Below are 13,597 nucleotides of genomic sequence, written 5' to 3' on the forward strand. Positions count from 1 at the left end.
AGTCCTTTTTTTGCTACAATCAGCCAAACAAACCTCTCACAGATATAAATTGAATAGTCAGTGGATTGACATCATCTAAACAAAAATAATAAGAACAAGCAAAGAAAGGCTTGCAAAATTATTAATAGAAGTGCCTTACGAATATTTCAGAATAGTCTGTCTTTCCTCTTGCTGTGTTGAGATCTCTGCAAAAAGTGCACACTGGGCAAGCAGAACTGTGCAGGAAATAATAAAGGGATTAATTATAAGAAGGAAAATTTGGTGTCAGTGGGGAGGGAAACACAGCAATTTGGTTTTATCAAACTCTTAATTTAGTTGATGAAGTTAAACTAACCACATGCAGTAAGACTGATTTCAAAGGGCTATAATGTTCGAAATGTCAGCTTATGACTTTGTTATGGTGGTTTAAATTTGCCTTTTGTCAACTTGTTTGATAAATCATGTTTTGTGCAGGAATTTAACTATGGTCAAGATAGTAAAATAATTTATAAAATGAACTACAGGCAGACAACCCTCCTGATCGTGAGGATAAGACAGTGCGTGACGTCACCTTATTTGAGACAGTTGTAATGGCCGATTTACCTGATCGATTGAGGAAAATGTTCCATAAAAACCTTAAGTCGCAGTATTATTTTATAGCTGGCTGTCCATAAAATGGAATTGCGTAAAGAAATTTTCTTTATGAAAATCCATCTTATGGACAGCCAGCTAAAGTTCACCCACCTAGACTATTTTCTGTGTTGTCCTGAATAATTGATGGGTTTTGGGACACTTCGTTTTCCCCTTCAGACCTGAGACGTCATCAAATACAATAATACATGTATTTGACAATTACGGCATGCAGCTTCCACAGCCACTCACGGCTGAGTGCCTCAGTCTAGAATTTAGCCTTTGGCAGGTGAAAAGTCGATAATTAATTTTTGCTAGCGTTGTGCCAAAAATCATTGCATTTACAAGGCTGACTGCAACTTCAAATCCTGTTCGATTTTTAAACTCCGCTCCGGCTTTTGCCCTGCCCTGCCTATGAATGCACTTCAGAATATAATGAAGGCTATATTAACAATAACTTAGTTATTAAATATATTATAATTATTATTATTATTTTATTATTACTTTTAAATTATTAATAATTATTAAAATCTAAATTAGGAAAGGAAAGGAAATAACATGCAACACCTACATGTACTGCATGGTAAATTTTATACACCTTAAATATATTCCAAAATGGCCACTTATTTATGCGCATACAAATTGGCCCTTGTTGCCTCGTTCAAAGATAAAATATTCTTTTGAATTTTAAGCTTAAGAACAAGGCATCAAGGGCTAATTTGAATAAAAACAAAAGAATATTTAAATGGAGTGGCCATTTTGGAATAAGGTGTATACCTGGTGTGTTTTGCAAGGCCTATACAACCAACGACCATGTAGGTGAGTCATACATTATGTTTGCAGGCCTTCTGATATTACGCGATGGTGCGATTTCGCACAATCGACCTCAAATCGCATCCGATCGCACAATTCACGAAAAATCGCATTATTCACAAAAGCACGCACAAAATTCATAAAAAGAAACATAAATCAAGACGTTTCTTAGACATTCCTGCATAAATACGCCATTTTTAAGATGATTTATCTTGGAAAAAGGATAAAAATCCTTTGTCACCTTAAACATTTGAAGTTCAAGGCTTTATTTTTCATGTCGGGGACCTGGTACGAGTCTCTGAAATGACACAGTTGCCTTCTCTTATAGAAGAGATTTGTGAAAAATAAGTGAAGTTGTAAGTTTTTCTGCAAAATGTAGTTTCTTTCGTTGAAAACTGATAAAAACTTACTCATGGATAAGTCTGTTGTGAAAACGCTCGCTTTTTCTTCGACGAAGAAGGAAGTTCCCACATTCCGCCCGATCTGACAGCTCACAATCGAGCAAGAAAGTACCTCACAGGTACGCTCCACGTGGACGATGGACTGATGTTTTTCTCCTCGTGCAATATTAGGGCCTTTTATAGGAGAGAAAATAAGCCGCGGCTTACTCTGGCCACGGTGTACAAAATACGCAAAAGGAACTATTTATACGAATATATATTCCCAGGTCAATATAAGCCGCGGCTTGAAAAAGACGTGAACGTAGATTTTGTACCATTTATACGGGGTGAACATTCGAGTCTTCTGTAAGCCGCGGCTTATTTTCTCCAGTATAAATGGGGTTATGGCCCTATTTTGATTGACCATCTTCGGAAGTTCGTGGTTGACGAGCACCTTGATCATTCATTTGGCATGTTAGCTGTGTCCTTTCAACTTTTCAACTTTTATTTATCCCAACTAATGTCGATCGAGATACATAATTACTGTTCCTTTGTGCTCAAAATGTCTTTAGGGCAGCAAAAAAGTGTTTTTCTTAACCTGAAACCGTATAAAACAAGCTTAAAATTGCTGAGAAAAAAATCGCATAATTTACATTATTTATCGCATAATTGGCCTTTCTAATCGCACAATCTGCCCTGAAAAAATCGCATAATTTGCATTTTTTAATCGCACCCTATCAGAAGGCCTGTGTTTGGAGCTGCTTTAATGCCTAGTGAGGTACTTTTAATAATTTCTTGAATAAAAGGAAAAATTCTTCCTACCATAGCCAATTTCATTGAAATTTCAACGAATTTGTACAAAGTCATATATATGAAAGTGTGCGATATTTCAAGGAGAAAATATTATTAATTTTTCAGCAGGTTATTTTTTCCTTATACATGTAAAATAATTATGTTTAAAGTTCAGAAGTAAGAATCTGACAATTAAAGTATGGAAAATTTAATGTCAAAGATAAAGAATTTAACAGGAAACACAAAAGTCAAAACGCTTTTTTTTTACATTACGGTACTATACTTCCCATTACAGTGTACAATACAGTTGTAGTACCCATCTCGTCTGCTCTTCCGGTTGCATCAGAGTGTGACATAAAGCAAGATTGATCCAATAATAATTATTATCATAATGATTATACAATAATCTTAAAAAGTTTGATAATAATAATTATTATCAATAATTTTGTCATACCAAAAGTGAAGAGTCCGTCATAAAAACACAGAGATGTCATGAGATGAAGGCCCACTACCCAATCACCGGTGAAACCAAACGATGTCCATGGAAACCATGGGAGGAGAAAGCTGATGAACATAATTTTTATTGACAAATTATTAAAAATTGCCATTACTCGCTAGGAACAGCCAGTACACCCCAGGCTGAACACATGTCTGATCCTCGGAGCCCCAGGGGCAGTTTGTGGGGTACAGGAGAAGTACAAACTCGCAAAACAAAATGGGGATATAAAAGAAAAGTATAGAATGGCACCACCTTGTTTTGCAGGTTTAGTATACATGCTCTTCTCCTGTGCCGGGCCACAAACTGCCCCTTAAGGTCTCTGAGGATGAACATGTCTGAGAAGCTTTTCTAGAAATATTACATGTATGCGATCCAAAGTAGAAGTCAGAGAAGCATTAGGGGACACTATAATTTATGCATCTTGTTACCATGCATTCCTGGGCATTTTTCACTCCATATTCACGTTTAGTTCGTTTTGGGTAGCTACCGGTATATACTAGACTTTACTTAACCCATTGACTGACCTACGCCTGGACCCATTGATGAGTGAATTTGTCTTGTCGTCAAGTCTCACTACCAGGAGTCAATGGGTTTAAGTCAATAAGAGATACATATCAAATGGTGGTTCAATGACAATTATGTTTTTTTTTTATCAAAGGGAATTACAGTACCTGATTGCAAACAGGGGAGCTCCATAGTATATTGCCAACCTTCTCTTTCTCAAAACCTCCCATGTAGAACTGTCCTGGTTTATAATAAAAATTTAACATTTAAAAAATCTTTAAGAATTATGGGTGGTCCAAAGGGATGGCTCATAGAATAGTTCCGTAGGTGGTCCATATGGACTGGGGATCCATGTTTTGTATATTTCCCACAAGAAGGAGAAGCAGAGTAAACTTAAAGTGCCCATGTGAGCAAAAAATCAATTCTTACTTTTCTTTGGATTTCAAAACTATGTTAACTACTAAAAAAGTCACCTGTTTACTTTAACTGGAATTTTCCTATGGTCCACCATAGAGCTCGTTCAAGGAGAAAATTATGTCAAAGGCTCACTAGTGTAAGAATGCAATGCGTGTGTACGCCCCAGAATTAATAAGGACAGGAGTTTTGGGTTTTCAGACTTTTATACTCAAGTTTTGCATGTATAAGCTGCATTCACACACTGAAATTTTAAGCTAGTGAGCCTTTGACATCACCTTATCCTCAATCCAACCCTCTGATGTCCAATCGGTCAGTCTTGAATTTGAGTAATGGCAGACCATGAAATCCAAAACTTGAATTCAAAGCAAACAGCCTTTGGATAAAATTCGAAGCTCAAATTTTGCCAGTCAGGTGTCACGCAAACACACTTTGAAAATCTGCAGGAAAAAGGGAAGTGAATTTTTTGATCATAGTGGCACTTTAAACCTTGGGTCACTCCAAGTGTTTAGTTAACAATAATGTAGGTTTGAAATCCAAAGAAAAAGAAGAACTGATTTTTGATCATTTATAAACCTCTTTTGGTGGCTGGCTACTTACTTGAAAGTACCCAAATAAAGGATCATTGATAGCATTCCAAATTAAGAAAACAACTTGAGCCACATTGAACCAGTAATTTGAAATCCTATACAAATTAAAAAAGACATCAATAATATTATTTTTTTGGAAAAAACAGATGTTGGATGTCACTACAGGCTACATGTATGTACAGCTGTACATGTATATTATTGTTACCCTCTGAACATTTCAATTCTCCTATAATTTATGCATATGAACCAAAGTCCACTTTGTTAAATGAACCATTTAATTCAGCACTCACAGTTACTGTTATATACATGTATATAACATACATAAGAAAGTTCTTTGTGGAATTGGGCCATTTAATATTCACCACCACCCTATGCTCTCTCCTGTGGATGACGTTCTCTGAAGGTGGCTGCTAATACCTTTCAGCCCTGAGTGGGCCCCCTCTAATAAGTAAAATCGGCTGGTGTTAGACAGAGTACGATTTTTAAGTGTCACTACTGGGAGTGATTCAAGGGTTAGGGTGAGTCTATTGGCATCCCCCTGATCTTGACTTTTCGCTGGTAAACTATAGCACTTGTCATTCTTGTCCCTAGAATCCGCTTTTCTTTTGGTCAGCACCAACAGACTCTAGCAACTTCCAATTTATGCGCAGTCGTAGTGAAGGTCCACTTTTGTAACCGTTGACGACCACTGTTGTTCCAAATTTCTGAGTGTGCGTAGACGAGTCGGAAACTTGTAGACCTGTGATGTGAGGACCTCCTGCTTGGAAGTGGCCACAGTCAGGACTGTCCACCCCCAAACTCTTCAAATATTGAGAATTGATAGGATGGGATGATAAATGATGTCACAACACTTGTAAAATCATTTTTGATGATGTCATATCGCATCTTTATTATAAACGCAACAAGAAAGTACACTGTCACACAACCTACATATGCATGCAGGCAAAAGTAAAAAAATGTGCGAAAAAGATGCCATTGGCATTGGATTGGTTTATTTTGGACCAATCACATTATTACTCAAATCAAAACCCATCAAATGTTTGCAAGAACAGTTTATCAGAGTTTATGAGGAAAATAAACACGTGAATGTTGTTGTTATGGATGTGAAAATAACTCAAAAAACAAAAAGCATTTGAAATTTTTTGTGAAAGTCAATTCTCACAAGAAATGACAAACTTTGGTGATTCATTGGTAGATTTCAGAATGTAATCTTGAGGTCAGGAGGTTCAGTCCAAACTCTGGAGTCTCCTGGATTATCCGAAAGAGTTGACAGCACTGCACAGTCCGTGTCCTTGGTGCTGACCAAAACAAAAGTGGACTCTGTGGACGAGATTGAGCACTTGTAAAAGGCCCTTTTTGTCTGAGAAGAAGTAGGCAGCTTGGATTTTTTCTGAGGAGGACATTAGGTCAGCCCTCTGATCTATTTTTCTCTGCATGGATCGAGTTAAATTGTTGAGGTCATCGTCCATTGGGGTACGTGGGTTTTGAATGGAATGGCCCGATGTTACCGGACTAATGCGCCGATCAAATCGAAACTTCAACATTCCCCCCTAGGCAAACCATGGGCATTTGACTATCTTCTGTGTCCAGGGAGTGGGGAATTTGACCTTTGCCTGCGTGGGGTGGGGAAAATTGAACCGGAAGTGTCAGGTTTCAAATAATTGTTTTTTTTGGGCGCCGAAGTTGCTAACAGCTATAAAACATGTGTTTGGACGAGATGGAAGAGTTTAAAGGAAGAGATGTAGCATTTGTGAACCATTGGCTTACACAAAAGGTCTTCAAAAGGTCTTTACTAAAGACGGCAGGAGCGGACGACGATTCTTCTAATAATAGAGTATGACAGACAAATCCTTTAAATCCGACTAGGGCATTTGTACACCATTTTGGCCCAAGGGGGCGGGAATTTGAATGATCCAATCTTCAAAAGTTCAATTGCCCGGGCTTTGCCCTGGAGGGGGGTGGGGGTGAAGTTGAAGTTTCTAGTTGATCGGCGTATAATCTTCACGGTTCTTCTCATAAGATAACTCAGATAGTATGCATGCTGTCATTGGTCAATTTTATATTATAATAGATGCATTTGCAGCAGAGGATGTAAACATGGTTGTCACGTCACGCTCTCTGTTTTTTCCTTGTTTGCATAGCCTTATCTAAACACTCGGGGTGTTGGGGGCACAAATTGGAGAAAGTAACATAACAATCATAATCTATCAATAATAAGAACAACAAAAAAAAACATTGCTGTCTTTGGTCAATTTTATATTATAATTAAGGGCCGATTTACACGCTGCGATTTTTGTCGCATGCGACAAGCACACGACATTGTCGTAGCGTTTTAAAACCTGTTTTAAAATGCTACGACATTTTCCTGACGTACACAACAATCGTAAATCATGTCGTGGGCCTGTCGTAAGCCATTGTCGCATGCGACAAAAATCGTACCGTGTAAATCGGACCTCATATGTGTATTTGCAGCACAGTATGTAAACATGGTTGTCACGTCACTCTGCTTTCTCCTTGGATGCAAAGCCTTATCTAAACACTCGGGATGTTGGGGAACAAATGGGAGAAAGTAATATTACGCTCTTTTTGTGGCATTCATAATCTATCAATAGCAAGAACAACAAACAGACACATTGTTAAAAATAATGTGGAAAGAAAAGTTCTCCGTGTGTAATTGCCGTGAGTTCACTTACTTGTAAACATTCAAGTAAATCTTCACGTAGTAAAAATTGAAAACAGAATTCATCATGGTAGCTGCCAAAGTTGTAGCACTGTAAGCCAACGCATTCTTGTTGATCTTCATCGAATTCATGGTTTGATCGCCTTCTTAGAGAACTGTGTACGATCCAATCCAACGGAGGGGAACTCGTTTTTTCTATAATGATCAAAATTTATCATAAATTATCATAATTTAGGGCAAAAATGCGCCCTTACGAATGGCCAGCGGATAAACAAAGCGACGGTAACTCCTATATGTACCCATCCACTGAAGTTTAGGACATGTATTCACGTGCCACGCAGGTGCCTTAGGGCCGATTTACACGGTACGGACGGTACGATTTTTTTGTCGCATGCGACAAGCTCACGACAGGCCTACGACATAACTTACGATTGTCGCAGCGTTGTAAAACATGTTTTAAAATGCTACGACATTTTTTCTGACGAACACAACAATCGTAAATCATGTCGTGGGCCTGTCGTAAGCCGTTGTCGCATGCGACAAAGTCGTACCGTGTAAATCGGCCCTTATGGAGTTTAAGATCTACGACGACAACGTCGACGAAAACGCCACAAAACAATGATATCATTGGTTAAAAGAGCATAAACAATCGTGCTGCACGTGCGGCACGGATTTTAGCTCGTATTCAGATTGCGGTTCTCTGGTTCTCTGCATGACGACGACGTGAAATCGCGAAATTTTAGGTTTTGACGACAACGTGAGCATATAACAGAGAATTTTTGATTCTCTATTTTCAGTGAGAAACAGCTCGTACCAATTTATTTTTAGGTTACTTCGCCCACATTGTAGGGCGTGAACGAGATGGAATAATCGTGAAAGACGTCGCCGTCGTAGATCTTAAGGTCTCTAATTTGTAGGTGGGAGATGTAACAGCCTCCCACAAAGGCACTTCTAGGGCTTCGTCACCCGTTCCTCTCGAAGCCCTAAAGCCAAGTTTTCACTAGCGACGCACGCACAAGCGCAAGCACAAGCACAGGTAGCTTGTGCTAGTGAAAACAAACGTCGACATAAGCATCAAAATCAACCATGGCATCCGCCATTTTGTTGAAATACTCAGACGCGGGAAATCTGGAACGAGTGCTTTAATTGACCAGACGTAGCAAATTTCCTTGTGCTTATGCTGCCTTTCGTTTTCACACGACGCAAGGGAACGCAAGCATATTAGCGCAAGCACAAGGAAAAGGAAAATTTTTGATCCTTGTGTTTGTGCTTGCGCTGTGCTAATACTTGCGTCGACCCCGTTTTCATGGTGAAATAAGCGCTCTTATACTTGAGCTTGTACTTGCGTCGCCAATGAAAACCAGGCTTAAAAGTGTCTGTGTGGGAGGTTAGAGATGTAACGGAGACATGATACAGACAGATTTTTATACGCATAGGGTCCTATTGTCATTTCCTATTTAAAAGGACAGCTCAACTGACGTGCATATGACAACTATCTTTCGAAGTTAAGATGTGAACTTTCTAAAATAGTTTTGAGGGTGATTATTCCAGAAAAAAATTATCCAATGGTGCGAGACAAATGGGCGAGTACGTCTTTTTGCTTTCTTCCTGTACATTTAAGCTCTATTGCTGTTTGTTTACTCACATGAAGAGATTTCTTAAAGTGAACAATACCTCTGGTACAAAAAGAACAAAAGAATTGCTAGTTAACGCGTAAGAAGGTGGCAAGAAGCAGCGCAGCGATGGGGAGGTTAGATGGCTATGATAATTAATAAAAAAAGACTTTCGCCTTTATTATTTGGTGCATTATTAAAATTTGTAGTCGGCTGGAGCAATCAGATAGATTAGACGACTTGACAACAGATTCTTTCATCAACGCCTTAAGATGCTTTACAGCAATACGAGGATCTACGTTTTTGTATTATATACCTGTAAAGTCAACAAAAATTAAAATACAAAAAAATAAAAATAAAAAAATACGAGGACCCATTCAACAGCGTAGATGCCTTTACCTTGAATTGAATAAATCAAGTGTAAATAACTCATAAAAATGTTTAATTTTCAACCTCTAAATAAGCCAACAAATAACTAATTGACTTGTTCTAAAGGCCAGCTGTTCGTTGTAAAGTTTATTCAGTGGTCTAAATTATTCAAATATATGATTTTTTAAATGCACTAGTCAATTGAAACCACGGCCCCCCACGCCTGGGACGTAGCGGGGGATGTAACATTTGTTCAAGGTTACATTTTGAATTTTCCCCCACCCCTCGGGTGAAACTTGAGTGTTACGATCCCCACTGCCATGGCCTCAGTGTGTAACTAGGAGATTTGCTAAGTTCACAAAAGGGTTATTGTTTTGCATAGCTGACAAACGCGATAAGCTGCGATAGCTGCCAAAGTTTTCATAACATAATTGCAATTGCTAGTAGAATAGTATACACTTAATGTATGGTCCCGAGGGAAACAGTTGGTTTTGTTTTCCCGTGAGTCCTGATGTTTCCCAAGACGAAGTCGAGGGAAACATCAGAACTCGAGGGAAAAAAAAACTAACTAGTTTCCCTCGGGACCATACATAGAGTGCTTTGTTGTATTTAACAATTATTCCATGAGCTCGCGTTGGATATGAGATGATAGATAGCCAACGAGGCACACAATTCAGTTTGTTTTTCTTTTCATATTTAAATTTTGTATTCCCAGTGGGGTAAAAATAACAATAGCTCTAATTAACACGAGACAAGCGAAACCTGAAGGATTCTGGTACTTGTAGTCAAATGGCGTCATCATGCAAATGTCACCCAAACAAACCCTATTTTGTTTTACCCAGTTAAGGTCAGGTGACAAATGACCTCGCCTTAGCCGAATCCGTGCATTTTTAAATACTTGTATAATAACCATATTTTACGAACGAAATCTCATTCCCCTTGCTAGGTGTTGAATGCACTTATTGGCCAAACATTGTCTATTTGTTACGTACTGACTTCTCAAACCAATTTTCTTTCCAAATCGAGATGGCGACTGAAATATTAAAATACTGAAAATATAACATCACAGGCACCCAACAATTTGTTTTGGTAGTAAGTCTGGAACGTTTTTCGATGCTCGGACCCAGTCGCTTTCTGTCAAGGCCAGCGTTAAAAGCCCCGCGAAAAATCCCCGCTTATTTTAACAAATCGTTACTGTCCCCGTCCCCCGAAGAAATGCACAGATAACAAAGCGTAATACCACGTCCATGTCCCCGATACTTCCCCACTACGTCCCGGGGGTGGGGTGGGCGTAGTCTCAATTGACCAGTGCATTATACGCAGCATTTGTGATTATTTTGGCGCGGAAATCGGAAATCGCCACCCCATGACCACCTGCACTGAGTCTTTTCCAGACTATTCTGAACATTGGTTCGCTGGTCGCCTGCGTTATTTTAAAGCCGTTTTTTGATCGAATCATAGGTTAAGGTAAACGTACACCTTATTTAACGTCGGAAGTTCCTTTACTCTCTAGAGAGTATTCTCCCAGGAAGCCGACGGTGCGCTCATTTTACCCCCCTCTATTCCATCAGTGCTCCGTTTTAAGGGTATTTAAAGCTACTTAGGCTGCACTGAAAGGAAAGAAGTCGAAACAAGGATGAGAGACCCGGGGATCGAACTCGTGACCTTATGCACCGAGGCCGCGCACTAACCGACTGTGCCACCCTGTGCTCACCCTTGCTCATAACTGCAGTTCCTCTCTTAATCGTTATTTCTTTTTATTCGCGGCTCTCAACAACTGAGAAACAACAAATTAAAATGTATCATAATTCATTTATTGAATAACGTCAATGATGTGGTTATTGTAATTTTCTTGTGTTTGAGGTTCAAAGAACACTTCATATAATTTTTCGAGAATTGAATTAAAAAATAAAACGTCTCATACAGCGACGGAGGTCGTCTTTCACTCTCATAGGTATCTTCACGCACATATCGCGATAAAGCGCACCCTTTTCTTTGTGGTAAAACGACTCCTGCCGGCGAAGGAGTACTCGGATATTTCCGAGTTTTATCATTCCTAGTCACATCGAATATAAATCTCTTGGTGACGTTAAATTATAAAGAAGGTGACTCAAATTAGGGTTACAAGGAGATAAATGATGAAAAAATTGTTTCTGAAAAATATTAACGTTAATTTTAATATTTTTCATATCCTGCTGTACTGGCACTTCTTCGATGACTTACTAAACTGCCGGGGTATTTCGTCCAGACACATTATGCGTCTTGGCCCGTCTGTGTACTAGACGAAATTAACAGACGATGAAAAAATGTTTGCCCAAGTTCGTCCCAGACGAATTACACGTCTCTAGTATAAAAACGACCAGTTACGAAAATTCAGACTGATTGACATTTGCTCTAAAGGAGATAAAATGTGGCTTCTTAAAAGACTAAAACATCTCTCGCTTTCGTTTTGTTTTCTCCAAGTCCACTAAGGTCACGTTTAAATTGGGACGTGGGCCGTTAATGAATGTCGAAAATTTAAACAGGAACTCCTTGCGACACATGAAACAGATTTAAGTGATTTAGTGTCCCTTTGATTGCAAGGCTTCAGTCGTTTTAGTGATCCTGAGTTGATTCCGGTGAGGCGAGTCCGTGCAATAAGTCATCTTTGATAACAACCGTCTTGTCAAATTGAAAGGACTAAATGTCGAATAATAGTTAATTCATCGTCAAACCGTGAAGGTCCGCATTTTAAGAAATCCCTCGTGAAAACGATAAGAAGAGAGGAACGGTTACTTTATTGCCAGTAATTTGCCCTTTTCACTTCGTGACCAGAGTTTCAGTGCATGGTTAAATCTCTCACAGAAAAGACTGAGAATCTCCACATTTTCGTGGTAAGCTAGGCAAGCAAGTTTGGCACTAGCTTAACTCGAAAGGGGCTTTTGGAAACCACTGAATTTGGCTCGTAAAACTGGAGTCTCCTAGATACATTGCCACGTTATGATCAGAGTGTTTCCAAAGTACCGTCAAACCGTCGTTTTTCAAGTCAACGAAATAGTTCTCTCTCTATCCTGACGCTTCAAGGGAAATCATCAACGAAAACAGAAAAGAGAAAAAGGTATTTTAACAGCTAGCAATTTGTTTAAGGGGGGGGGGGGGGGGGAAGATGGAAGGCTAAATTTATTTACTACACAGAAATTCGCTGACTTTCTGTCAGTTATATAGTTTAAAACATTTTCCAAGAAAAATTATTCTCATTATTGCCTTTAACTGGAGTTGAACAGCAAACTATTTCAATTTCTTATTGAATAGAAGATAGCTAGCTTGATAACGGAGCTACTTTTTCTGAGGAGCAGGTCCGAGAGAGTGGTTTATTGTAGTTCGATAGTGTTGTGAATCAGATATTGCCTGTACAGGCAATGTACGTCTTACTTAATTGGGCGTGGTAACCCATAACGTTCTTGTTTTTATGGCGTGCCCGTTGTTGAAACCGTCTTGTTCATGGCTTGCAGTGCTACAATTTTGGACAAAACTGCTGAGATAGTGATACAAATTTACCTTCATTTCTTGCACACCCCTTCTTACACTCCCCTCCCCCATCAGTCAATGTTGCTGAGTCATCTGACCAAGATAAATCAACATTGACTTTGGGAAGAAGTGAAAGGGCGGCTTTTGAAGGGATAATTTTCTGGAGTACCCAGAATGTCTGAACAGGTTTTGTCCAAGATTGTCGCCTATTTTAGCAGAGGAGCGTTCAATTTTACTTCGTTGCGAAATTTTTGAAGTAGAGAAAGCTTAGTGTAGGTCGCGCTCACTAATAAGCCGGATCTAGATCACTTTGCCTACAAGGAAATTAAACGACGATTTTTCACGGTGCGATTTTGGCGCATGCGACAAGTTTACGACAGGCCTACGACACGAATTGTTTCGTGTAAATCAAACCTACAACTCGCTTACGATTGTCATGTACGTCAGCAAAAATGTCGTAGCATTTTAGTACACATATCAAAACGCTGCGACAATCGTAAAGTCATGTCGTACGCTTGTCGCATACTACAAAAAGCATACTATGTAAATCGGCTTTAAAATTAAAACATCGTTTAAAATGACACGACATTTTTTTACGTACACGCGCGACAATCGTACCAAGTTGAAGGCCTGTCGACACTGAAAAATCGTATCACGTAAATTGGCTCTAAGAAATTGTTTCGAGCAAGGCTGCCCCCTTTGTTTCTGTTTACCGTCGAATACGTTTCCTAATTTTGGGTCGGTCGATTGGAGTGAAAAGACAGACAAAAATAAAATCAGGAGCAATTTACAAACAAAAAACAGTTTCAAGCGGAAGAAAGAGTCGA

At 39.1% G+C, this 13,597-nt stretch overlaps 1 protein-coding gene across 2 annotated transcripts in view; it reads right to left on the bottom strand.

Annotated features, from left to right (window-relative positions):
- Positions 1-7,483, bottom strand: part of LOC138046885 (transmembrane protein 180-like) — a 30,775-nt gene extending 23,292 nt beyond the window's left edge. For both annotated transcript variants that reach the window (XR_011131741.1, XM_068893475.1), the window contains exons 1-5: positions 7,295-7,483; positions 4,612-4,696; positions 3,765-3,838; positions 3,049-3,158; positions 140-215 (exon numbers count right to left, since the gene is read on the bottom strand). Coding sequence is in view for 1 of the 2 variants with exons in the window: in XM_068893475.1 (XP_068749576.1) it covers positions 140-215; positions 3,049-3,158; positions 3,765-3,838; positions 4,612-4,696; positions 7,295-7,413 (464 nt within the window). In the remaining variant the exon portion in view is untranslated. The remainder of the gene's footprint in view (positions 1-139; positions 216-3,048; positions 3,159-3,764; positions 3,839-4,611; positions 4,697-7,294) is intronic.
- Positions 7,484-13,597: the final 6,114 nt, after the last annotated feature.

Source organism: Montipora capricornis, chromosome 4 (genome assembly GCF_036669925.1).
Source record: "Montipora capricornis isolate CH-2021 chromosome 4, ASM3666992v2, whole genome shotgun sequence".
Taxonomy (NCBI): domain Eukaryota; kingdom Metazoa; phylum Cnidaria; class Anthozoa; order Scleractinia; family Acroporidae; genus Montipora; species Montipora capricornis.